The sequence below is a fragment of the Leuresthes tenuis genome, unplaced genomic scaffold, assembly GCF_036924035.1.
Source record: "Leuresthes tenuis unplaced genomic scaffold, fLeuTen1.0.hap1 SCAF_24, whole genome shotgun sequence".
NCBI classification, from domain to species: domain Eukaryota; kingdom Metazoa; phylum Chordata; class Actinopteri; order Atheriniformes; family Atherinopsidae; genus Leuresthes; species Leuresthes tenuis.
In genome coordinates, this window is record NW_027325378.1 from 6,438,160 (window position 1) to 6,464,689 (window position 26,530).

The 26,530-nt window shown below is 38.9% G+C and overlaps 1 protein-coding gene across 1 annotated transcript in view; it reads right to left on the reverse strand.

Annotated features, from left to right (window-relative positions):
- Window positions 1–26,530, reverse strand: part of LOC140284824 (cadherin-12-like) — a 97,780-nt gene that overhangs the window by 12,929 nt on the left and 58,321 nt on the right. Inside the window, exons 7-9 of the mRNA XM_072378824.1 lie at window positions 11,142–11,395; window positions 5,049–5,185; window positions 1,832–1,953 (exon numbers count right to left, since the gene is read on the reverse strand). Coding sequence (XP_072234925.1) covers window positions 1,832–1,953; window positions 5,049–5,185; window positions 11,142–11,395 — 513 coding nt within the window. The remainder of the gene's footprint in view (window positions 1–1,831; window positions 1,954–5,048; window positions 5,186–11,141; window positions 11,396–26,530) is intronic.

Below are 26,530 nucleotides of genomic sequence, written 5' to 3' on the forward strand. Positions count from 1 at the left end.
TCTGCCCAAAAGAGTTATTAAACAGCTGCAGCAGATGCAGAGCACTGTAGTTCAAATCCTCACGAAGACCAGAAAAGTGGAACATATCACTCAAGTTCTGAGGTCTCTACACTGGCTTCCTGTCTGTGAAAAGGTTTTATTTTAAATAGTGCTATTGGATTATAAAGGTATAACTAGTTTAGGGCCTGAATCCAAGTAAAAAATGTGATATATTATGAACCTTCCACTCATCGAGAATAGGTTTGCTAAATGTCCCCAGAGTTAGAGCTTAACACGGGGAAGCTGCTTGCAATTGTTATGAACCTCAGGTCTGTGTCAAGTCGTGTTTCTGTTTAACTGAATATTAAGAATTTCCTGTTTTCCATTGCATTTAATTGATTGCATTAAATTAAATTACTTTTGAATGGTTACTTTCACTGCACTGTACCTTTACTCGTTTTTAAATTTACTCTTTCATAAAGTGTTTCTTATTCTATGCATGACACATTTTGTTTAAAATAGATTTAATGTTTTAAGTGAAGGTATAACTATATCTGCTTTGCCTTGTTACTAAGTACTAATCATCCAGGGTTTCCAACAGTAACTTTTGCTTCAAGTTCATTTCCTTTTTTGTTATTTCTGAAACCATAAAGGGTTCAAATGTAAACAACAATTGAAATAAATCAGAGTGAGTCAGAATTAATAACATAGGTGCCCAAAGTTTGCATGCCAGTGATATGTTTAATTTCTACATCTGTTTCTGATGTGACAAAAACATTCACAAGTACACAAAATTGTAAGCACTCAGAAACATTTTTCAGTGAGCAAATAAATAAGAAAAAAAATCTCTTGCAAAACATTCATAATTTTATATTGTAAAGGCTGAACATTCATGTAAAGTGATTAGAAGCACAATTTTAGCAGAGCTTCTCTTTAAAAAGGCTGTCTTTAATAAATTTAATGGCTTGTATCTCTCTTGAGGTCAGTGTGTTCTCATTCCCAAATCACAGTGTCTTGACTCATCATGCAGGAAGAAAACGCAGCAAAATTCACATGCCGAGGAAGACAGTGATGCCTTCAAATGAAGGGCACAGCCGTTGTTTTTGATTGCAATGGGCCTGAGGAGCGGCCAAACATCTTCAATGTGATGAGGCGTCTGCACTGATTTGATAGACTGCCAAAGAAGCTGTTTTCTTACAACGCTAACTGCATATAGATTTCAGTTAATGGGCTAATTTACAGGCGCAGGTGGTTTACAATGCACACAGGCAAATTCTCCTCTGCATCTAAAATATATCATCTGAAATTGCACTCTGAGTTCCAGATATGCAAAGCACTGCTGCGCTTTATGATCACCTCTCCAGCTGAACCGAACACTTTGACACAATCGATTCAAGATTTCAATTCAAACTTCTTGGTGATAAGTACTCCCTTGAAATAAAAAGATTTATTGGAGTGACTTTGAGTGAAGAAGCAGAATCTAGTGGATGGTTATGTGAGTTCCACACATGTGTATTTATAACTGCAATGTGGTGCTCCAAAAAGCAGAAAAATATCACTTAATTTGATCTCCACACACCATGAATTCAACGTATATCTCTGCCAAAACAGTGTAAACAGTAACAATTTTATGGTGTTGATATAAATCATCACCTTTCACATTCAATTTTACACCTTTTAGTTGTATTTCAGCAAGCAGCCTAAAGCCATATCAGCTATGATGGAGCATAAACACTCCAATCAGCAGCTGTCATTTCACTGAAAAATCAACACTTCTTAATATTGGAAAATTAGTTGTGCTTTATGGCATGAGCACCTAACATGCACAGAAAGCAAGTAAATGTGAACATACCTGTCCCACTTTGGAATTTTCACACACAAAGGTTTCATAGGGGCTGGCCAGTTCTGGGGGGAACTCGTTGATGTCCAACACATGGACAGTGACGGCCACCCGGCTGGTCAGAACTGGACTGTCTGGAGAGAAAAACACAGCACTTTTACTATTTGTTTTTCCACAGCACTGACACCATGTGGATTTCTGGAGTACTACAACCTTGTAACAAGCCAAAGCTTACAGGTTTATTTCAGTGAGATGGACGAGTGGTTAAAGAGGCCTGAATGTACAGTCAGAGTGTCCTTGAATCGAAGTAGGGAAGCTGACACAGTGTGAGTCACTGTTAAATGCTGGAAATTTCCACTACATCTAGAACATGGTGATGCACACAGTCCACCACGATGCCACAGCTGCATGATGCTTTTGATTAATGGTGCAAATGAGAATTAAGGATACAGTACATGTTCATATTCTCCCTCTTCAGAAACCATTTCCACTCTGGTTTGAGCCATAAGATGTGCAGGACTGTAATTACAGCGTGAAAGCCCCCATGAGAGGGACTAACTTGAATTCAGGGTTGTTTGTTCCAGTGTTGCCTCTCTGCAGGGGCACAATGGGGAAATGTTCTCTTCGCGTGAAAGGTAAAGTTTATGGATTTGATGTGGGAATGGGTTTTGCTGCGCAGTGGGAGACTTGGTGTGTGCTTGTTTGTGCAAGTGCCACAGCAGAGGTATACACAGTATCTGCGTGGGTGAATGTGTGGGTGGGTGTTTGGGAAGAATGCTTCGAAAGAGGGGAGGGGGGTACGTGGAGTCATCTCAAAAGGATTGGCGAAGCAGCCACGGCTCAATTGGTAACCTGTGTCTGACCTTGATAGAAAAAGCAATCTTCCCACCGAGTTATGTTACAGAGCATGGGATTTGCTGCTCCACGCTCTCAAAACTACTAACATTTATGTTCACCCAGCAAAGACACTCAGACTTTTGGGTGACAGGTCTCAGAAAAGCTGTTTTCTTCAGCAGTACTATCTAAAATATTTATCTTTAAAGTCTCAAAGTTATGGGTGCTGAAATGTACAATGTTCTCTCATTTCGAAAACTCATCTCTGTACCTGGTGTTGTTATAGGTGATGTATCATTCAAACCACTAGATGGAGCAATGGTACAGTAGTTGCAATCAGATCTGCCTTGCATGAGCAAGGCAATAACTTATGCTCTGTTTATTTAAATGGTGAATCAAAATCATTCATTGCTGTCGAATGCTTCAGAGATTAGTAATAAAGTTGCCTACATACTCTGCTTCACTACTGCACATTACTTTTTTTTTTAATTAAGCTGATTTTATTAAAATAATCCTCATTTTTGCAAGCAATCAAGCAAAGATAGAAAGATTACTTGTGGAAATTAATATGTTAAAAGTGCAGCTGCATGCAGAATAAGCAAGCAAACTCACGACACAAAACTCCATGATAAGTGTGTAACTAAATTCATTTTGTGTAAGTAGGGAGTGAGTGTGCTTTCTAATTGCTTCCTGCTGAGGTTATTATTGCATTTAATAGATCTACCCCTCTTACTTTGACTCCCCAAGAATTGCCTCTGGGTTTAAAAGCCAAAAAGCAAAAAGTGTTAATCCAGCTCTAGTCCTTATTTAGCACACCCTCTGCTTTGCACTGTACATCAGGAGAGCCGCACACACACAGCTATGCTGCATGACTGCAGTTTCTTGAGATGACTGGACTGATCTCCAAGGTTTGCAAAGTGAAAAGTCATTATGTAATAAAAGTGTTCAAGGAGAGTGTCATCCAACAACACATATTGTTGGACGAATAATTGCTCAGAAGAAGCAAGGACAGAGTATTAAGGCAGATCAAATCCAGAGGTGTACAATGACTTAACTGCTTAACCGAAGCTGCTCGAGAAAGTTGATAAGTCAGAATATCGTTGTTTATGTGCATGACTTCTCCTTAGCAAATGCATTATTTGTCAGGGCACTGAAGGTATCTTTGCCTCAGCATTTATTGTTGCTCTTCATGGTTTAAAACCCAAATAATAGACTGACACCATCCCAGCAATGACAATAGACTGCAGCACAGAGGAGCCATAGCAGCCTTTCAATACCCAGAACGCAAAGTTCTGCCAAAACGAACTCAAGGTCAGAAAGAGATTTGAACTCAAGCTGGGACACATGAACTGCTGGCTTTATCTCTGTACTTTCTGAACTAGCCCAGCAATTAGTTTGAACATTTACTCTAACTTTTTTTTTCTTCTCTCCTTTGAGTAAAACTGTCAAAACATTAGTCCCCTGAGAAGGTCTACCCAGTGAGGAGGCGGGGAATTGATAAAAAAAAGGGCATGTAAGGGGCAAAATGAGCAGAAAACGCTTTCATTCCTCCACCAAATATGACACACCGAACATATAACGGGCTTATTAAAGTCCCATCTGCGTCCTGCTACGCTGCATCCTTTCAGTCTACCTCATCCTCTAATTTTGTGACACTTAATGCACAAAAGTCACACAAGGAAACACGCACACGCTCACTGAAAACACAATTAGAATGTCACTGATATGACCTTGAGGGGAAGTGAGTAATATCAGTTTCCAAGGCGACAATGACTCAAGTTTTAACAGCCCATATTTCACAGTCTGTCCTAATGAATATAAAGCGTGTGTAATTTTGATTGAGCACCAGCCTGCCTCTGGGATAATGACTTTGACGGTTCTTAGCAGATTTGATGACTTGATGACGATGGATTTGCTTATTTATCCGGAAATTTGCTCTAGTTCCTCCATAAAAACATAATTAGCTTGATGACATGTCTTAAAGCCACAGCTCTGCATTAGTTCCATCTTGCTAAAGCTTGACTCACAGTATGCAGCATCTGCTTGCTGTAAAACTCTGGAAGCTGTACATTTTACAGAGAAGTAAGTAAAAGTTGACTTTGGCAAGGAGAGTTCCCTTCAATGCCAACGCTATCAAATGTTTTTTTTTTTTTTTTTGAAAAGGCTGTTAAAAATGAAAACACTGTTGCAGCAAGTATGCGAGAGGAGACAATGTCCTGAAGACACATTCCCCCGGGAGAGCCATCATGGTTTATAGTCACCTATAAACCTTTCCAAGAAAAGGGAATTGAGTATTGACTTCAGTAAAAGTGTTTTAAATCCTTCACACAGATTATGGTGGGGGAAGGTCAACGACACCTACATGAATAACAACTGATCTCATTGTCATACTTACTAAGTTTGGTTGCTACAATGGAGATGTTGTGCTGGGCGATGCTCTCTCTGTCAAGCAGCTCGTTTGTGGAAATCGTTCCTTCCACTGGATCGATGTCAAAGTAGCTGTCCAAGTCACTCCTCCAGTCAATGGAATACCTGAAAGAAAATGTTTGTTTAGCGGCATCCGTTTTTAACATAAACCAGAGAATTAAACCACAGCGACTCCCCCTCTGGGCTCATGTATATGAGTTAGGTGTAATGTGATGTTGAAGTAGCCTTCATTACTCATTCTGAATGGTCATTTCCAGAAAATGTGCTGACGATTGCACACACATTCCAATCTGGTAATGGAGCTCACGTTTGGCCATGCTGAGCTAATGATTTTCTTGGGATCATAAATGAATTTTAGGCACTATTGAAAGTGTATCAATCTCTCACAGCCAATGAACAATAAAGACATCGAAATCTCTGTTTGGTGTCTAAGAGTAGTAGGTCTGGTCCTCTCTGTGAAGTGCATATTTGGTCTTACCCAGCTGCTCTGAATGCAAACCATAGAGAAAAAGGGATCTGAAACCAAACCACATGTCAGTGACAGCACCATTCATCATACCATGCTATTTGATCTTTACAGGCCATTTTTCATTAATAATTTTACAATCGTCTGTGGCATTCTGTCAGGAGAAAAATAATATTTTATTCTCCTTCACAAGGTCATAGGATGAGAATTCAACGCCTTGCCCATGGGCGCTTCCTCAGAGCAGATGCTTAATTTCTCATGGGGTTGAGCCTGGACTTTTCCTATAAAGAATAGCCTTACTACGCCACCATTCTGGCATTTGTTTTCTTTCTTGTGACAAGCTTTTTGATCTTAAAAGGCTATTTCACATGAATATTTATCATGCTTGTTTTCTATATCACAGAACCTGAAACCGGACTCAACTCAGTCATTACAACAAACAAACCCAGTGCATATGCACCCCCTATAGTCTTTTAGACTAATGAGAATGATGACAAAACCACTTTTGGTTTCAGTTTCAATATTTTTCCATGTCTTGTCTGTAACTCTGTGTTGCATGCACCCATAAAGTGAACAAGATTGGGCTGAAACAGTTTAGTGTGATTCTCTTTGATAAATATTGCAGCCAAACTCCCATCAAGAGTTCAAAAGATCAATGAATTGCAATTTTTCCTCAGGGCAAAACACTTTTTTTCTTTTTTTTCATTTTTGTAGAAGGGGTAATCCTGGAATCAGGTTGCTCCTGATGCATATGATTCACTCTCTGTGTGCTTCAGTGACTAAAAGGACCATATTGATGGCATGAAGACTACAGGTTTAATTGCATATAATGTTAAAATTCCCTTCAACAAGACAATGAAACTTTATAAGCTCTCCCACAGTCTCCCAGGTTGAAAGGCAAAGATAAAAAAAATAAAATGCTATGTACACGTGGGGCAGAAAACATTTTAGAAATTGTTTTAGTTGTAATGGGTCTTAGTTACTTTTGAATTAAACTGATATAATCACCAGTCAAAAGAAAGGAATCACAGATCCAAAGCATCTACTTAACTCTGTTTTGACAGCTGTAGATATGAAAATTAATTAGTCTTATCACCTTCTTTGAAGTCCAGTGATGTTAATTACCTCCGTGTGAGCATCAAACACAATGCACATGGTAATTTCAGAAAAGGGTACGGATTGTTTCACTTTATTTTCCACAATCATTGATCTTTAGAGTTTATGGTGCTGTTGGGGTAGAGTTTTAAACTCTGTGTTCGGTGTGGCTCTTCAGTGTCTGGTGGCTTGTGATATTACCCTCTTAGTTAAAGATGGGGCCAAACTTTTCCTCTTTAAAACTCACTGTAACTTTAGGAAGTTCTTTAGAATCAGTCAACAATGCAGTATTCATGATGCCCCTCTCTTCTGTCAGGTGGAGATAACGCAATTCTATACTGCTAAATAGCCAATTCAGTACGGTCTAAAGTCTAAAAGCATGATTCGCTATGCATGATGGGTCATCGGGTCTATTGTTTTGAGGTGGAGGATGCAAGGCTGCTCTCTCAAAGTGTACAAATGAACAATGTCATCTGCGGTACTGATGAATATTTAAAGGGCTGGAGACAAAGTGGAGATCCAGAGAGCAGAGGGCATTAGCTTTCTGTTGAACAAATCTCCGCCTCTGCTGTTTCTTTTGTTTTCTCTAGAATGAAATATTCATAATAAAACAACCATGTTTTATTGCATCCATGCAACAGGTTTTTTATTTTTGCCATTTAGGCCTAACACTGGTGATTCGCATTCACAGTAGCGTCACTATGAGGCAATCAACCTGAGAAAGAGTGGCTAATACATTTTAAAAGCATTCCTCGTACATTTTTAAAAATGCACTTTCTTTTGTCTTTGCAAAGGAAAGACTATTGTTATCTTCAGCTGAAGTTGTATGGTTAGAAACAAGGATCCGGCACGTGAGTGTGCACATGGGTAATGTGTGCACATGAACAGAGAGACTGCAGGAGACAAAAGAATGATTAGCTTAGAGTATAAATCAGGAGCTTAGTGAGGCATGTCAGATCTATAAAACTGAACTGTGATTTTAAAAGTCCTACCTAATAATTACCAAGGAGAGGGAGAGCAGCAGTGCTGTACGTAGGTTTCGGGACATATTCATGAGGCAGAGAAGATGTTGATTAATAATAAGTAAGTATGTCTTATCTACATAGCACCTATCAAAATCTGGGTTACAAAGTGTTTCACATAAAAACACAGGCAAAAAGAAAAAAGTGAAAATATATGGAACAAGTCGCTTACTGAAACATCACGGATCCTGAACATGGTAAGTCAGACACAAAACTCTTTTTCAAGAAATGGATCTTTGGCTGTGACTTAAAGCACTCTTGAGATTCTGCTGTCCTGTTTCCCAGAGGAAGCGCGTTCCACAGTCTGGGACCGGGACAGCAAATGTACAATCTCTTTCTGTTCTCAGTCGACAGCAAGGAACAACTAGTGTGCCTTGATCAAAATATCTAAGGGCTGAAGTAGGAATATAAGGCTTTCAAAGTTCACTGATGTATCCTGGGACCAGGTTTCTTTTTTAAATTTTAAGCTCAGGAGCAAAATATTGACCTGAATCCTGAATTTGATTGGAAATATAGCTATATAAGCAGAGCAATAAGGACAGCTTTTGGTAAGCAGTGCTGCGGCAGCTTTAGACCTATAAATGGGTAACATCGTTTTGGTTTAAACACCAAGAAGAAGAGTTACAGTGGAAGCTTGGTGACATAAAAAAAGCAGGACATACCATTTCTAACAGCCGGGAAGATAATTGAGGCAGTATATACGCTGTTTTTCCAGTGAAAATACCTGTAGTTGGATTAAGTTTCAACTGGCTATCAAAAAACCCACCATAAGCGCGCTTATACACCAAACCAACATGAAGAACCTGTAGCCAGTGTTTGAGTCAAAAATTAAAACACCTGAATGAAGTACAAAACCCACATCCAACTGTCAGCTTGGGCATGTCATCTATGCCTGCACAAGATGATGTAACTCCAGCACAGAAGGGGGTGGCAATCTCTTTACAATATTCAACAAGGAAATAAAAAGAGATAAGAATATAAACAGCGGAATGCTAGCTTATCACCATTGTTCTGTATCGTTTGAGGAAAAAGCTAGTGAGAACTTTGTTGCCAGAGAGGCGATGGAAAAGCTCAGACTGTTAGTTATGAAATATGATAGAAAGAGTCAGAGACAAAAAAATAAGGAGAAACCACATTCAACATGTTGAATTGGCTGAAAGATACATTGATGGGCTGTGACAGCACAGACACTGTGTTGCAATCTGAAGAAACAAGAGAGTGAATTCACCAAGGCTCCAAGCGACTATCAAGGCTGTCCTGATTACCGATTGTCAGTTTGGTGTAGAGGACCTTGCAGTTATTTGCAAATAATTTTGCATTATCTATTATAAGCCGAGCGATTGTACCCCTGATTAGGGGTAAACCCCAGAAATGATTTTTTCAGAGGGTCATATTAACTTAGCTGAAGCTGTCAAAGGGCAACACAATGAATTAAATTGAAATATCAGCACAATATGCCTCACAGTCAAATAACTGTTTCAGTTGTATTACTTGCCTGGCAAGGAAAAAAAAAGTTACTCAAATTATAAAGAGTGCCCTCAGCTCAAATCCAGTATAATAGCTACACATTTCCCTCACCTTATGATTAATCAATTAGTTGCTGTATTTCATTCATTTGTCTTCATATAAGACTATTGAGGCAAAGATTGGTCTGTTCCTGGTCCTCGGACCATACTTTGCCAATGTGTAGCTTAAAGAGAGCATATATGAAGAATGTAAAACAGGTTAAAGTAGTATAGATCCCCTAGTCACCCCAACATGTAACAAGTGCAAGACATGATGCAATGTAATCAGTTGCAACAAAAAACCTTTAAAGGTTAGAGGTAAATCGCTTTAGTGCTGAACCAGAAATCCTCAGATTATCATGATGGATACTCAAATCTAAAAAGCCTAAAGTGGAAATTACCCCACTAAGTAAACAATCTCGGAGGCCACCATTAGTAACTATACAGTAAGGAGAGCTAATTACAGTCGTGTTGTTCGTGTTGTTTCTATGATGTTTTTGTTTAAGAAATAAGAAAATAAGATTTAATTTATTCAATTAATTTCACGCAATTTTAAGTAATTTTTTTTTTCAGTAGAATTCATTTAATCTTAAAAGGACTTTAAAGAGTAAACTTGTCTGCATGGAAACCACAGGGATCCAGATCCATATCAGGTCCAAATATGCATAATCAACCCACTAGTAAAGATAAAATATTGCCTCCACGTTGCACAGTGTGATCAAAAAGTGCTGACCTGAACAACAGATGATGCTTGCAGGGTTTCAGATGACATAGTCAAATGTTCTACATAGATTGATTAGTCCTCAACCTGATGAGTAAAGCTGACAAAACTCTCACAATTAAAGCTATGACAACATTGATTAATGGAGACTGCAGACGTTGATGGATGTATTCGATATTTAAAACCTTCAATCACTGGCTGCACTTACTTAGTATTTCTCCCATTTCTCCTTTATCCTCAATGGAATGACGGTTTACTTGTTCCAAAAATGAGGCTTCTAAAGATGGAAATGTGCATTTAGATAAATTAATCTATTTCACATTACAGACTAAAATAACTCAAATAATGTACATCTCTATATGAAAAGAATCTCTGAATTGCTAAAACTGTGATGCACATTCTGTCCTTATCCCTAAACTAAGATATAATCAAAACCACTTAAATGTCAGGTCTCCAAATCACTGTTCTGGGAAAACTTGGTTCCTGGAATTTACCAAAATATTCTTACAGGTGAAGCACTCTCCTCCCACATGACAATGCTGTTCCCCACTCCCCAATTGCCCCAAAGGCAGCAGCCCCCTCAAACAAGATAATGCGCACCACCAAAGCTGCTCTATGGCTGATCAACCACAACATAGTCTGCATCCACAGATGCAACATTCTACACAGGACCCAAAGCATCTGTAGTCAGAGAACAAATGGCACCCCTGGTGATCCTGTTTCCTTTAATGAGGCACCCTAACACTACAATAGGCTGGTAGAATTAATATTGTGGAAATTTACTCAAGTTACTTGACTAGATATTTATGTCTCTTTGTTTGAGTGAATAGGAAAACAAAGGGTAGTGAGATCCATAGATGAATTACATCCAGTCCATTTGGTGTCATTAACGGTACTTTTGGATCATTATTACAGTAATTCCTTAAAATGGATCTTCTTGTTGTGCTTGTCTTTGAAATAACATTTTAATAATTGTCTTAAAAATCTGAGTGAACAAAGGTTAAACAAAAGTTTAACTATAGCATTTGAAAGATATTAAATGTGTAACTTAATAACACTTCCATGTCATTCACAAATGAATAACTTTCCTTTAAACTGAGACCAAGACATTGTTTTCTACTGTGAGCAAACTGTTGACACAATATGCAGCGTTTAATTCCGAGATCTATGGAAACTTATATCAAAGGAATTTGGTTTAACACCATCATATTACACGGTGTGCTCTTTTAGAACAGGAACACTTTCACTTTACCTGACTGGGCTGCTGCTGGCATCTAAATCCTGTGCCGTCACCGCTCCGATGATGGTGCCTGCGGGTGTGTCCTCGTACACATCCATCACATAGGAGGGCTTATTGAACACCGGGGGCTCATCCACATCCAAAATGTTAATCTTCACTGTTGCTGTGTCTTTGAAGGCCCCAAAGCTCTGAAACTGTGGATCCAGATGAGCATTGGAGGCATCCACCTTAAAGGTGTATGCCTTCTTGGTTTCATAGTCCAGGGGCTGCGAATAAAACAGACAAAACTACAGTTGGTTAATTTTATCACAGCTTAGTTTGGCATGTGTGCTTGTTAGTACTTCTACTCTAATGTACCCTTCATGAAGAGTTCATTCTGTAGAAACTAAGAGCTCTTGAACAAATGCAATAACACATTATGAGCATCAGTCTCGACAGCGAATTGCCCTCAGTTAATTTTTGTTAACTGAGGCCATTTGCAAGCATGAGTAACTGCTATCAGCTGTCAACATCTACCTGTTCATTCTTCAATGTTCTTGTACTACTCTTTAAAAGCAGAACTAAAAGTCTAAAAACATTGCCAGAAAAAACATTACAAATGATGATCATGTGTTTTTCTTGCTGAACTGGCAGTAAATAGCAGAGTGGCATCCACTTCATATGAAGTACACAGCGGGCCCTGACTGGGTTAATGTTTCTCCCCCTTCAGTGTGAGAAAGTCAAGCTGCAGTTTCTTGTTTCTGCAGAACTTCACCTCAGTAACAAGAGTTCTCCAAACAACCGCTTAGGAGTTCATATGTTGTTCCTACTCGGGCTTCTGACATGTCACCTCAGGGTCAATTAGTCAAAAGGGAGGGTGAGAATCAGCATCCTTGGCATGTCTGCAGCTGAGGTGTACACATCTGACAGCAATGACGCCCCTGTTCATGCCTCTGCCTGTCTCCTGCCCTCTCATGTGTGACCAACCATTCTTGGCGAGCTTGCAGTTGGTCACGCTCTGCTGACCCGAAGTCACATGAGAGAGATTCCTTTCTGTGTATTTCAAATTGACTAACATATAACCACTGTGGCAGCAATGCTATCTCTCTGCCCCAGGACCTGGGCTTCTCTGGCATGTTGTTTCAGATGACACCAAGTGAAAACAGCTGGTAATAGTGTTTGAATATGTGCTTTTGAGGAGATACAGGGACTGTAAAAGGGGAGGTGACAGGGGAGTAACAAAAATATATACATTTTTAATAATATTAGATAAATATGGACAATTATCAGCTAGACTTTATAGGTGCATTATTAAGCAGTCTAATTGGAGTCCAATTACTAGAGATGATCCAAAGCTGTGAAACTGATTTCACAGTGACAGCAGATGGTTCTCCAGCCCTCTGTCTATCTTCCACTGATTTCACAGTCCTGAAGCTATAGCAGGTGTCCGTTAAAAGAAAAAAAAAGAGAGAGCTATGTGAGAGGAAGCCAATCTGAAAGCAATCATTGACCATCAACCACCATGATTGGTTTGATTGCAGCACACCAGATGCAACTGTCTAGGCACAGTTATAAGATCCTTTAACAGGAAATACACTCTGTCCCTTTCAATTTCTTTCAAGAGGTGGCAACACTGAGGGAAGACAAAGCAAAAGTCCTGTATACAAACTGAATTCGTTGTGGGTGTCATTCAAATGCTGATTGTTGCAATCAGGTTACACCTACGAAGTCTTCAAGAGTGGTCTGCAGTTATTATTTTAGTTTGTTGAGTTTCCTGCCAGTTCCCCTGAATTCCTTAAAGTCAGACGAAAAACAACTCCCTGAGTGAATTTCACGATAAAATGCATCAATAATGTAGTCAAAGTGTTCTCATTATGTGAAGATTATTCAGAATCAGTATTAATTAAAGAAGAATGAATAACATGTAAACACCAGAAAACCTTATATTATGCACTCTTGCATTTTATATCGCACATCATGCATATATATAACACTGTCTGTGCCTAAACCAGCACCTCTGGACAGCCATGCACAGCTCAGCTGAAACCATACACAGGTGGAGAAAGGGGGAGGGTAGGTGATGTATAAGAGGTGGACAGCAGGAGGTGTACACCAGGCCTCATTAACCAGGATCTCACCAGGGATCAGGAGAAGCTCTGCTTTCCATCTCAACATGCTGCATCACCACAATTAGGGTGCAGACCCAGAATCTCACCCTTAATAACCATCTAATTTTCATGTAATCCTCAGCTAGCTGAAGAAAGCCTTGTCGTGTGTTTAGGGAAATGCTCTCTTTGCATGCACACTTTGCAACAGTTTTGACACAAATCTTGCAGCAAGCACAGCTGGTATTTTGGGGTTCCAGCTGACAAATTACTTTCTCACTTACTTAAATGAAGCCTGAAAACAACATGAAAAAGGTTATTTGGGTGCAGGTGGAGTCAGAAATGTTAAAAGTTTCTGGTTGATAAGACACTTTAAAACTGCATTAACAGATGGTACTTAACTTAAATGTGTCTAGTCAGTGCCATTCTCAAACAAATATATATACATATATGATTGATATATATATGAGAAATGACTGTTTTTTGTGCTCTTTTAAATTATCATCACACTTACAGCTCTGTCATACAAGAAAAATGTAAAACTAAAAAGAATGGAGTGCGTAAGCATTCATTCCCTTATATTTGGCTATCAAAACTTAAAGAGAGGAACCTATACTTTTATATTCTACAGTTTGAGGTATTAAGCATGTTTAAAAGATACATTATCAGGTTCACAACATGTAACAGACACATTTGAGAGTTTTAGTTAGATTAAAACAAACTCGAGTGCAATTAAATGCTTAGTTTGTCCACCAACACCCCTTGAAAGATGAGTTGCAGTCTGGTTTGATTGAAATATGAAAGTACCAGTGGTCGAAGACAGACAAACGTATAGTACTTGATTCTTTATTGCAGGCTTACCTCATTATTTTAATCAAAAGAGCTGTGTTGCTCATTACAATTCAGTCCCAGTGTCAGATCCACCATTTTCTTGCAGTATTTATTAGTTTGTCTGTGCAAAACAGGACCTCTTAATGATATTTTTACATTATGTAATTAGAAGTAATTTGTGACATCTGTGTGTGAAACTACTACCAAATATAGCCCACACAAAGAAGTGGAGTTCTAAATAAAAAACACACACATACATAGATACCACCTCTCTATGTAATTATTCCCGTCTTCCCTGGGTTTTAACTTTGATCATCTTGGCCCTCTAGCACCCGTTGCCTGTGCATCATAAGTGAGTTTTATAAGGTTTGGTAGTTCATCATCTTGTCTTGCGTCTGTGGCTGCTCAGCACTTGAGTCCACATCACTGAATTCACATGATAATATATTTATTTTTTTTTGCCTTGCCTTGCCTTCGTGTCAAAACCAGACACTACTGCCAAACCTCACTGGTAAAAGGACAAGCCCAGTTTCACTAGAAAAAAATGAATACACACGTTTGTCCACTTCCCCAAAACGTATTAGTATCAGAATCCATGGCTGTTAATTTTAAGATGTAAAGGTTAAGATGAACAGTTTAGTGAAATCAATGGAATAATGTTTAAACCAGAAGCATCCAGATTTTTCCAATGGTCTAAATATGTTGTGTCCAACATGTAGACCAAAATATGCAGAAGAATTCTTACCCTGAACAAATAACTTCTAACCCGACCAAAACCTGAGAACGAGTCAGGAATCATGAGTAGAAAGGATGATTCTCAAACTAGCAATAACAGGTACTAACATCATTTGTATTCTCAAGGATGGTTGGATTAACATCTTCCAAGATAGCCTCTTTCCCCCGTTTAGTTTTTGTGATTAAATGAACACTAGCGAGATGTGGAAAGTTTATGTCATGATGTAAGAATGCGTATGAAGATGTACAATGTTGATGTGCTAAACAATGAAAACTTAAGCTGCATCTGCATTTTCTATACCCTTAAATACATCCCACTACAGGCACCCTAACTGATTGGTCCTACAGGTCCCAGGAGGGAACTATGCATCATATAACCATTTCCACATCTGTGTAGACATCATTTTCAAGTGTTTTCTTCCAGGAGGATGGGGATGATGTGATTATGCTCAGCTTATTTTAGCCTAAAACATTATTTACACCATTTATCACATACATTTTCTCCTCCAAACACTAGGGGGTGCATATTATTTGAACATAATATAGGTTGTTTTTGCCTGCATGAACAAACAGCTCATGGGGTCATTTTTGGGAGGACGACAGCTTTAATTTCATAAAATTAAGAAATGTGAAAGTAAAACACCATGCTTCCTTCATCTTAGTTACTTAGTTGCTATTGCAAATAAACTTTTATGTGCCACTTTGCGTGTAAGTACGTACAATTCACTCAAAGGCAATGTAACACTAACACTGACACAATGTTTTGTAGTGGAATGGTGGGCCTGTTATTGTCTTTGCAAATATATTACAGTTAGATGTTTCAGTGGCTTTTGCAAGTACAACCTAAAAAGAAAAAAAAGGCCTAATATTCTTTTGTTATATATTTTTGCCTTTCAATTAAGCATCTAGATTGGTAGAGTTACTCTTTCCTGCCTTTGAAGATAAAAGTAATACTGACATTAATACCTTTAATATATTTAACACTTTAACTCAGACTTGAAAAACAGATTTTTATGACAGATTTTATTTTAGTGAACCTCATTTTGAGATTTGCAGATACAGTTGAATTCTTATGGCCAATGTGGTAATCAGAGGTGTATGGACTGAATTTGTCTTTGACTGATTTTGTGTTGTATTTGATCATAACCTTACACCCTTTGTGAACATTGGTTCATTTGACATGTTACTTTACATATAGATTAATTGATATGCAATATATTCATCCTTTGTAATGTACACTGCTTTAATATTTAATCACAATTTTAAGGGATTTTAAAGGATTTTTCATAATAAGGCTTTCGTTAAATTGGAGCTGAGGTGATGTCACAAAAACAGTGCAGCTCATTTCCTTGACAGAAGAAGGAGGGAAATGGTACAATTCATGGACTGCCATATGACTAACTGTCAAGCAGATTCCACAGATTAATATACATACTCCACTTTGGGTGCAAAACAGTCATTTTAAGAGCTTCACTGCCTTTTAAATGTGTCTGAGACAAGATGGTTCAAGTATGTCTCGGATATCTGTTGTTAAATTGGAATAAAATGGGACCAAGAAGGGGTAATGAGAAACTCTAAGTTAATGAGAAGACGTGCTAATGTGTCAACGCTTGACTTAGAGAGAATCAAATCAGATCTGTAGGCCATAGGGGAAATTTTCCAAGAATGAAAGAAAAGACTGCAGGAATCATTTAACGTGCTTTCAGCCTTCCTCGCATATGACCTACTTACGCACCCACAACCAGGGCTGTGTGACTAAGTGTTACCCATATCCACACATACATTATCCTTAAACACGTCACATACAACTTTGCATGTTCAGTTGTGCGTTTGAAGTGTATCATTACAGCTTCAGTTGTTATGCACCTTTTACAGGTTACTGTGGACAACAAGGAAGTATATCAACAGCAGAATTTGTAAGGAGGATAGACCAAGTTCCTCTCATGTCAGTGCTGCTGCTCTTCAACATCACAACAGAACACACTTGAAATTCTACACATGGTGCTGCACCCTTTGATATGTAAATGTGCACCTTCATTGCACTAGCATTGGTACTGAATGAAGGAACTTTTTTTGTACTGCCAATTGAACCTGTTATGTTCCAAGGGAATTGGTTAATTCAGAACAAGGGACTAATCAAGGCATCGCAGTCTCACAGGTACAGTGTTATACATCAAACCACATTAAAAGGTCTTCACATCGTCAAACTCACAGAACAATGGAAAAGATTGTTTTGATGTTAAATAATGATTTATTCTAAGGGCATGACCAAAAACTCAACTTTTGTTCTCAATTGACTCTTATGTCTATTTACAGTCCCTCCTTCACAGCTTTTTTCTTCCCTTTTCAGTTTGGTGGTTATTTTTGGGGACTGGAGAAGCAGAATGATATAGTTAATGGTCTGTTTCTGTGTTTGGTACAGTATTGCAATGGCAGAGTTCAATAATCTTCCCAAACCTCAGCTATCCTCACCCACTAATGTGGGGATATCGTACTGCTACTAGCCATAGGTGAATCTTTTAACATTGATGATCTGTTTCCTTTGTAAGGCAAGTCATTAACAGGCTGATTTCATGTGTTTGTGCTGAGCACACATATTACCTAAAGAGACTGAAGATTAAATAGCTGGGAAAAGGCTTCAGTATTGTTTAATCTGTGATATGCAGAGCGACCTTAAATCTATTTAACCGCAGTATTATATATTTACATTACCACTTATGAATCATTAACGCCCCCTCCCGTGATTTATCCGCTGAGAACAAATCAAAGCGGAATCAAACATGCCTGGAATATCACACACTTCTAATTGCAGCTGCGTGAGCCAACATAGTTCTCCAAAAAGCAACATTAAGCAACGTCTGGATGCTTAATTCTTGTGAGACTAAAACCCTTTGATCCCACATAACAGCACCCATCACTGGAAAAATATAGATTTTTTTTTATTGGGTTGCAGTACACTAATAATGCTTAACAAGCACTTTATTTTGATGGCACACAGTTCCACTGAGATTGTGATATACACAACTATGTTTCAGTGGATTCAGAATGGACCACATTTTTTTATTCCTCATAAGGTCACTGCAGTCACTGGCTGACAGTTTCAGCTGAGTCTTGTCATGCAGAAGAATACTAAAGACCCATAACCATTATTGTGCCATCAGCAGGCAACTGACCACTGAGCAAAAAAAAAGCTTATCATCAGTAGAGAAAAGCTTACATGCCCCAGAGAGCCATTTCATGTCCCTCTGAACACCAGGGGGTCTTAACACTGTGGAGAAGAGATGCTCACTTTATTGTGTTGCCATCAGTCACATCAGTTTGTGTCCTCGGCTGCCTCCAAGCATCTCCATCCCCTCAGTGCTCACAACAGTGGAGTGCCATTTGAGTGCCTTGCCAGCAGCCCTGTCCACACTGCAGTTGAGTGGAGTGACTGTAAAAGACTCGCACTGCCACTCTTAATAGGACAGGGTTAGCCATGGGATGAGCCCCGAGACACCAGTTTAATCTATTACACCCACGCCTCTCCAAACCACCAGAGAGAGGGCACTTCATCGACTCCTAGCACCACCTCAGACGCCTCTTTGTCACTATCCCCCTCTTTTCATTTCTTTGTACGCATTCACTCACTCACGCAGAGTGCATGCATACGCAGAGACATGGACACACACACACACACACACTGCTTCCTGCTTGGTTACTTGGTGAGGTGTTATTCATCTGTGTTTGGCACCTGAATCTCCTGTTGTTCTGAGGTATTGTTTCCTTCTCCCTACTTCTTTTCAACCCCTGCCACACAGGTCCTAAAATAACTCACGTTGCCTCCCACTGGAACATTCAGCACTATAATCAATAGATTAGTTTGAACTTTTGTCTTTGAGCAGGGCACAGTTGGTATCATGCCATTGGAAGGATTCTTAGAGACAAATGCCTCCTAGTCTTCAGCTTTATGACACTGTGATTACCCTGCAGCAATATGTGCATACACACTCAGCCCCATGTGGGTCACCCTTCCAAGCTTTAATCCTCTACCAGAGGCCTTAGAGCTGGAGGATTTTACACAGTATCTTAATCGTTCCTAGGACTGCACTATTCTGGACAGAGATGTCAGATGTTGCTCACAAGGTCTATTGCAGCCACTCTCCTAGTTTTGGGGTCACAGGCCTGAGCTCTCCATTCAGCTCTCACCCCAAATGTTGCCTTCACTTCCCACATCTGTTCAACTTCCCCCTTTAGCCCTTGTTATATTTCAAGCTTCTTGTGTTCCTTCTTCTTGATACTGCTGTAACTTTGGATGACTACATCTATCACTTCTGCCCCCTTATGTAGTTTGATTAGCCATTACTATTCTATAAGTCTGGACCTAGAAGTCTCACAGGATCTTAGCTCTGTGATTCTCCATCACCTTTGGAGCTATCCCACTTTGACTTTTGGACCTCCAACCCATACTCAGCCCAAATGTTCCTGTACAGAGAGATCCCAGCCTCTTTTGCTCCTGTGACTCTGTGCTCCTGTGCTGTGCTTTCAGACTAGCTTATTCTAGCCATTGATAAAACCTCTTAAGATCAGCCACTTCTTCAGTCTTTCAGTGGTATATGTAGTGCAGGGGTTTGTCCTTCCATCATGGTTCATTATCTTCTTCCTCTCTTTCTCTAGCTTTCAACTCCCTGAGGCACTCATGTGGCAGTGCATCACTACGGGCCATCTTCCCCATGCATTTGCTGTTTCAATCTGGATAGCAGCTTTAACACTCACTAGCTGCTCACTGCCCTTGGAACAGTGTTTCAATTCCTGGTTGAACATTCCTCCAACAACCTTAGAAATAACACGAGCAAGATAAATACATACAGACAGTAGCTTCCTTTTCAAATAATGATATCTTCACAAAGAGATCACTATAACTTAATTTATTGCTGTTATTTCTGACCTAGCATTTGAAGTAAAGAGACCCCTGCTTCTCTACCATACCAATTATTTCTTTGGAGAGGGGACCAGGTCCACTCCACTAAATTCTCTTTCCTAAGCTCTGATAGTGGCACAGCATGTATACAATCATTTTCATGCAGCACCATACAAAGATTGCATGAGTTTCCCCTGTGAGCCTGACATACCCACACCAGCTGATTATCATCTGAAATCCCACGGGACCAATAATGAAGAAGTGAGTGGTTTTCTTCCTCCAAAGATTACCAAAGAACTGACAGGAAGTACTGAACACTAACCAACACCAGAGCGTTTCTTGCTCATGAGTGACAGCAAATCAGTTGCATATCTTTGGGATTGTGGTAAAAAAAAAAAAAAAAACAGATGCTGGACATTAGCATTAGCAGCTAAGCTGAAACTGTACATGCATTTGATTTGATTGTTTAAAGTTTGTTGTGTGATGTTTTTATACTATCATATTATTGTCTATTGAATTGAGTTGTAACTTAAATGCATGGCATACACGTACTGATGTACTTAACCGAGGAGAATTTAAAGCTCCTGCTTCTCATATGATCTTTTATCCTGTTGTACATGTATAAACTACACACACTCACAGTTCTTTCTTTTAGCTAGTTTCTTTCCATAGTTGCCTTGTGCATGCTTAGGATGGAGGATTAGCTCGAAGAGAAGTTTCGGTGCAATCTGTTGGTTTCCTTAGCAAGGCATTTTTTTAATTGGCTCTGTATGAATTGGACCAATTTGGATATTAATTAATTTGACTAGATTATGATTGTATTAGAGTGAACTGGATTCTAATTGGCTTCAACTGGAAGTTTACAAAGACTTTATCTTTGTAAAGTGCCTTGAGATGACACAGATTTGGCACTATATGACTAAAACTGAATTGGATTGAATTAAATTGATAATGAATTAAGCATATCTGATTGTGCATCACTGCTGCTAAACTTTGATAAGAAGTGTTTTGTTATCATTGTGTATGTGTACTGGGTTAACAGCTGGTTTGAAGGTTAGAGCTCAGATTCAAACCAGCACTCTCTACTTTGTGTCTTCAATATCCATAGCACACTCACACATAAAGATCATCATACATTTAAGAGTGATTCTAGTGTTCATTTGTTCCTGAAATATCAGGTGATGCTCCTCAATTAATGAATCTCATTGGTATTAAAATCTTCTTTTGGACACTTATTAATGATTGCCAACAAATGAGCCAGATTCTACCATATTCCGTACAAGATTTAATTCTGCAGTGTTTTTTATTATTCAACCAGCATAGCCAACATTATCTATCAGGCCTTCAGTCAAGTTAAGATCTTGTTCATTTGTCTGGTTGTCCAAAGTTCATTCGATCTTTCTTTCTTTCATCTTTTCTTTCTTTCATCCCTCTTTCTTCCCTCTTTTCTTTAACTCCCAAGTAGCATCTCAGCAGCATTTATGAAATGATTTACTGTTCGAACAGCCCAGTAATGACTTTGTCTGATAGAGATGTAAGACTGCAGTCCGTTGTTGGCTTTTGTAAAATTAAGTCCATAAATGAAGGCAGGGGGTGATGGAAATTTCCTCATGACTCAGTTCTGTCAGAATACTTAGGCAAAGTTTAAATGTGGTTTTCATTAAGGGAAGGAATCCAGACAGTTTTGTCACATATGCATAGTACCACTGATAACCTGAAGATAAAGGGTTTTTCTGGGAGTAAAAATGTAATCTTATGCAAGCTGGATGACTCAATTGGCCTTTTTAGTCTTATCTGATTGATATGATACCTTGAAGGAAATCTCGTTCTGTGGTGGTTAATCAATTCAAGCAAAGCTTATGAGGAATTAGTGTGCCGCAGTAGCTCTCAAACCATCACACCGGTTGTTATTTCCCTCTGTCCATGGTGCTGAAACGTTTAAGTTCATGTCAGAATTTAGTCTTTTGTTCACCGATTCACTCTTTATAAGCATATGATATGTATAGCACTGCTATATTTGCATCTATAAAGGTGACACAGTAAATCATCATGAGATCACACAGGCAAAAAAAAATTATAATTATAGTATTAAACAGTGTTTTCAGACACCACCACATCTTTTTCTGTCAGTCACAAATTTAGTGTTCTTCATTCATAAAGGGTAGTGCAGTAGTTGCAGGAAGTGTAAATTGTAAGCATATCTGAGAGTAGAGGGAGAGCAGATCAAGTAACTGAAAAGCATTTTCTGAGCAGATGAAGTTACAGAGTTGTAGCTTTCTAGAACCCAAAAGGGGTTTGAGTCTGTGCTTTTTTCTAAACTTTGACAACAAAGGTCTAGCCATACTTCAGAAAAAATCTCACAAATTACCTTTGGGAACTAGAGATGAGATAGAGTTGTGTCTAAATGTGCTGCATATGAACAAAAAATAATTGTGTCTGTACATTGTGCCTTGCAGACAATGCTGTTTATGGTGACTATTTTGTCTGGGATGACTAATGTCAGTTAAATGGAAGAAGAGGTCCAACATTAAAGCTGTACAAGAGTGATGACACCTTTGCAGGTAGTTTTATTTCACCTACTGCCTGTTGCTCCTCTTTCCTCATCTTCTTTTCAACTAGAAGAAACTCTCCTTCTGTATCACCTTAAATAATTGAGGATGGTTGTCACCCAAATAGTCTAAAATCTCTGAGATATTCAGCCCCCACATTAAGAAAAGAAATTAATGCTAGAAATTAATGCTAGCCACTATGTCTGAGAGAATAATTGCTAAAAAAGTAATTAAAAACAGCCAAGCAGAATCAGCATTACATTTTCTCTGTAAGCTTCACATAGCATGTGTGATAAAACACAGGCACTAAAATGGATGATAGAACTGAGACAAGAGGAAGTAAGACATAAAGAAATAAGTGCCATAGTAGACACCCTTTCACTAATGTTGTCAGATGCGTTTAATGGCAATCTGAGCCTGTCAGTTAATACAATCACTTTTCTTTTGTTGTGCGTGATTGCACTTGGTGTTTGTAGCCATTTCGGCATTGCCAGTTATGGCATTGCGCTTGAATATCAATAATTTACATCAACACCAAGAGGATACAGAGGAATATCAGTGTCAACTAATAAATCTGACTCCTGTTTCAGAGTCATAGCCCAGAACAATTATGGGAAACCATGGCAACCAGCCAACAAAACACCAAACAACAACTCCAAAATAACTAGCTAAACAGCCACAAAGAGAACCATTTTTCTTAACATACTGAATTATTCTTCATCGTCAGTTGAAGTTTACTAAATAAGGTAAATGCCATATTTTTTAGTCAAGGAATAGGTACTTAGAGGTATTGCAATTTACAAGACACATGCAACTCTCTGCATTTTGTTAGACCTCTCAGACACTTTGATGCAACTGGTTGTGAAGCATTGCCAGAGGTCTATACTTAAATTGGTGCATTCTGGCCACTGGGTGCACACAGTTTGTAAAGTGAGGATATAGAAATTTGAAATGGATTCCCTGAGTATGAGCCAGCAAATATTATGCCACACAAACTGTCATTAAACGATTCTGTTCCTTTAGGACTTAGAATAGCATATTTCAATTACGCGTATCTGCCATCTTCTCTTCTCCCTAGAGGAAGCAAGTAAACATGCAAATAGACAAAACGTTTAATCTGACTGAAACTATTTTACCACCACGACCCAAGGTTATCCCGTTGAATATTTTAGTGTGTGGGAGTGCTACTCTCGATATTTGTGTAGTAGTGCTTCAATGCAGCTGTGTCCTTGCACACACTTTTTCATGTTAAGCATGTTGCTCTGTATGAACACATTTGTCTGCACGTTTCCCTAGGAATTCACTGGTGGATTTACCTATTGTCTCCCATAATCTTATGTTTTGCAGATGGGATGTTCAAACCCCCTCAATGCCTCCGTGTCCCTTTTTCCTCTCCCCCTGTATCGGCAGACTGGAAAACAGATGATCATCCTTTGAACCCATTACTCAGCCTGATCCTCTTATCGTAACCAACCTTCCTGAGTCTCTAATTTGGGGTCTGCCAAACTCTGCTCTGTACAATGTGGCTTTCGTCTCTGTCCTGCTGTGCCTTTTCTCTCTTTTTCCCCCTCTGTGTGCGAGGGAGGGAAGTCAAAAGGGAAAGAAAGTGACAGAAAGAGAAAAAGAGGGAGAAGGAGTTGTCTGCACACATTTGCACACCTGTCTCTGAGGATATTCCACCACTCTGGAATAAGACAAGCCTGTGGGTGGGTCAGTACTTTGAGAACACAGTGAACAACTCACAGGCTTCATCTTCAGCTACCTACTCCTCACACCTGTCCAAAGAACAGCTCATTGTTTCTCACTGTGTCCGTGTCCTTTTAATATCACAGTCCCACATGGGGAGGAGCACATGTTTGCTGCATGACTCTGTGGGAGGGCTTAGTCAATTAAATGGGATCAGAAAGCTCCCCGATCAACAATGGCATTATGCTGCAGCCTGTCATCGAAGAGAATAAAGACTACCACAATGGCTCATTGTCGTTATAGAGGCATCAAACAGATTAAGTAAAACGATAGGGGAAAAGTTGCTTGCTCACCATGTATCTGAGGTATATATGATGTAAATGAGTAGATGTCTTGAACTGCACATTGTCTCTTTCTGTTGTTTCATTACTGTCAATGAGAAGGTCACTATACTATGATTTATAGCACAACAAGAACCTCACACATTCAGTGTACATGTGAGATTTGCACATGTTCATGCTCAGAGGGCACTGAGGAAGCTCATACACTAAGCAGGGAATCAATTACTCACTCAGCTGCATATTTTTGTGGATCAAAGGATTACGTACCTTTGTGTACTCATGCGCTGGGGCATGTACTAAAAATGTACCCGTTAACGAAGACCTAAGACTGATGTATCAGAAAAACAAATGTGAATTTGCATTCCCCCAAAGAACATTTTAGACACTTACATCAGAAATACCCTGAAAGGCACAAAAAAAGACAGAGGTGGCTGCACTTTTTTTTATTTCTGAATTATTTGAATTACTACCGCAATCCGTTGAAATATATAAGGTTTATGCCTGATTGAAACAAGAGACAAAAACAGATTTGTCATAACTCCTTTAAAGTATTTTGTTGGCAAGGAAGGAAGGATTTAATGAGAAACCCGCTTTTTTGATCTTCCAGGCGGGAATTTGCATGAAAAGCTGCATTGCTGCAGAGGAAGGCTGGCATTATTAAAAAAAAAAGTTTCAGGTCTGACGGTAAATGAGACAGAAAGTCTGATTCTTTTTATGTTCAAATATCCAACATTAAAATCTAATTTAATTTCATCTTGTGTATTGTGTGTCTAACATATTGTGATAAAACAACTGAGCGCACCAAAAATGTTTAAACAAATAAAATGTCCAATGTCCAATGTAATTTTGTCTATGATTTCTGATATGTGCAGTCTGTTAAACCTGGGTTTATTCTTACTCTCCTTGTACCTGTATAATTTTTGTCACGCTTCTGTTTTACATTTAGCTAGTATTTGCTTTATTTCCTGCTTTATTTTTGAAGATCTGGTTCCTTTGTACATTCAGTTTTGTTTTGATTGCTACCACTTGTTTCTCCCCTGGGTCCTGCTACTAATTGCCTCCGACTTGCTTCATGTTAATCACCACCCCTCTCAGTATACTGTATATACTACCAGGTTTCTTTTGATCATTGCTTGACACATGTCAATGTTTTCCCATTTTGGGTCGTGTTTAGTTTTTTGCTTTGCCTTGCTTCATGTCCAGTAAGTATAAAAAATTTACTTTTGGTTTAAGTTTGAGGATTTACTTGGGTCCTCTTCTACCAAATGTAACAGTTGGTGAGGTAAAGCACAAGGAGTTGATGCTAACGCTGCTAAATATTCTGATAAAATATCTAAATGGTATATTTTCAATATGATTTAGAATTAATGACGGAACTTTCTGATGCCAACATGTACCAGATGTCCAAACAGCATTTTGGGCAGATAAGAAAAGAATATATTGCAGGAAGGGGAACCATCTCATCCATGCAAAGGAGCATTCCTAAAAAAATTCTTCACTCTGACATTTACATTTTTCTTCTTTTCCATATCACAGAGATTGTTCGGGCCCTTTGCATTATGCAAACGTGGCATTCCTTTGCCGTTCTTTTTTCTCTTGAATCTCAAAGCCACTGACAACAAATGGCATTTAAACTCACCAAAGGGGTCTGCTGCATCCTGCCACAGAGAAATGCAGAATAGAGTAGGGAGATATCAATGCACAAGGGCTTGTGTGAGCAACTCTGACTATGAGTAACAAAACAGCAGGTTGAAAGCTTACATTTGTTCATGTTTGCTTGTGTGTTTGACGGAGTAGGAAAATTTATACGTGTGCATCTATGCAGTTCCTTTTGGTGGTAACACTTGCTTTAACACATACATATTACATGGTTCTTAACTGCTACATGGCACGTTCAGAGACGCCAAACCTGACATCTGCCAGCTGTGCTGGTGACACTGAAATGGAAATGAAAGGTAAATTGTTGAATACTGCAGTTTGTGTTAACCTGTCCTGCGTTGTGTGATACCATAGCAGAGCAGACAAATTAGCAAGGCAATCGAATCAACACCAGTAAGGCTAGAATTCTTGATTTTGATACTTGACTTTGATTAGAAATCAGTATCATGGTCATTTCATTTATCCATAATTCAATTATGACCTTTTTGTTGATGCTTGCCATCATTTTATGCGTATATGCTTAAGAGTTAGCCCCTGAAACCTTAATGAGACCATTCTGGGTGTCTTTTGTTCTCTGCCCATGCAGTACTCATATATGCACATTACCCACCCACTGCCA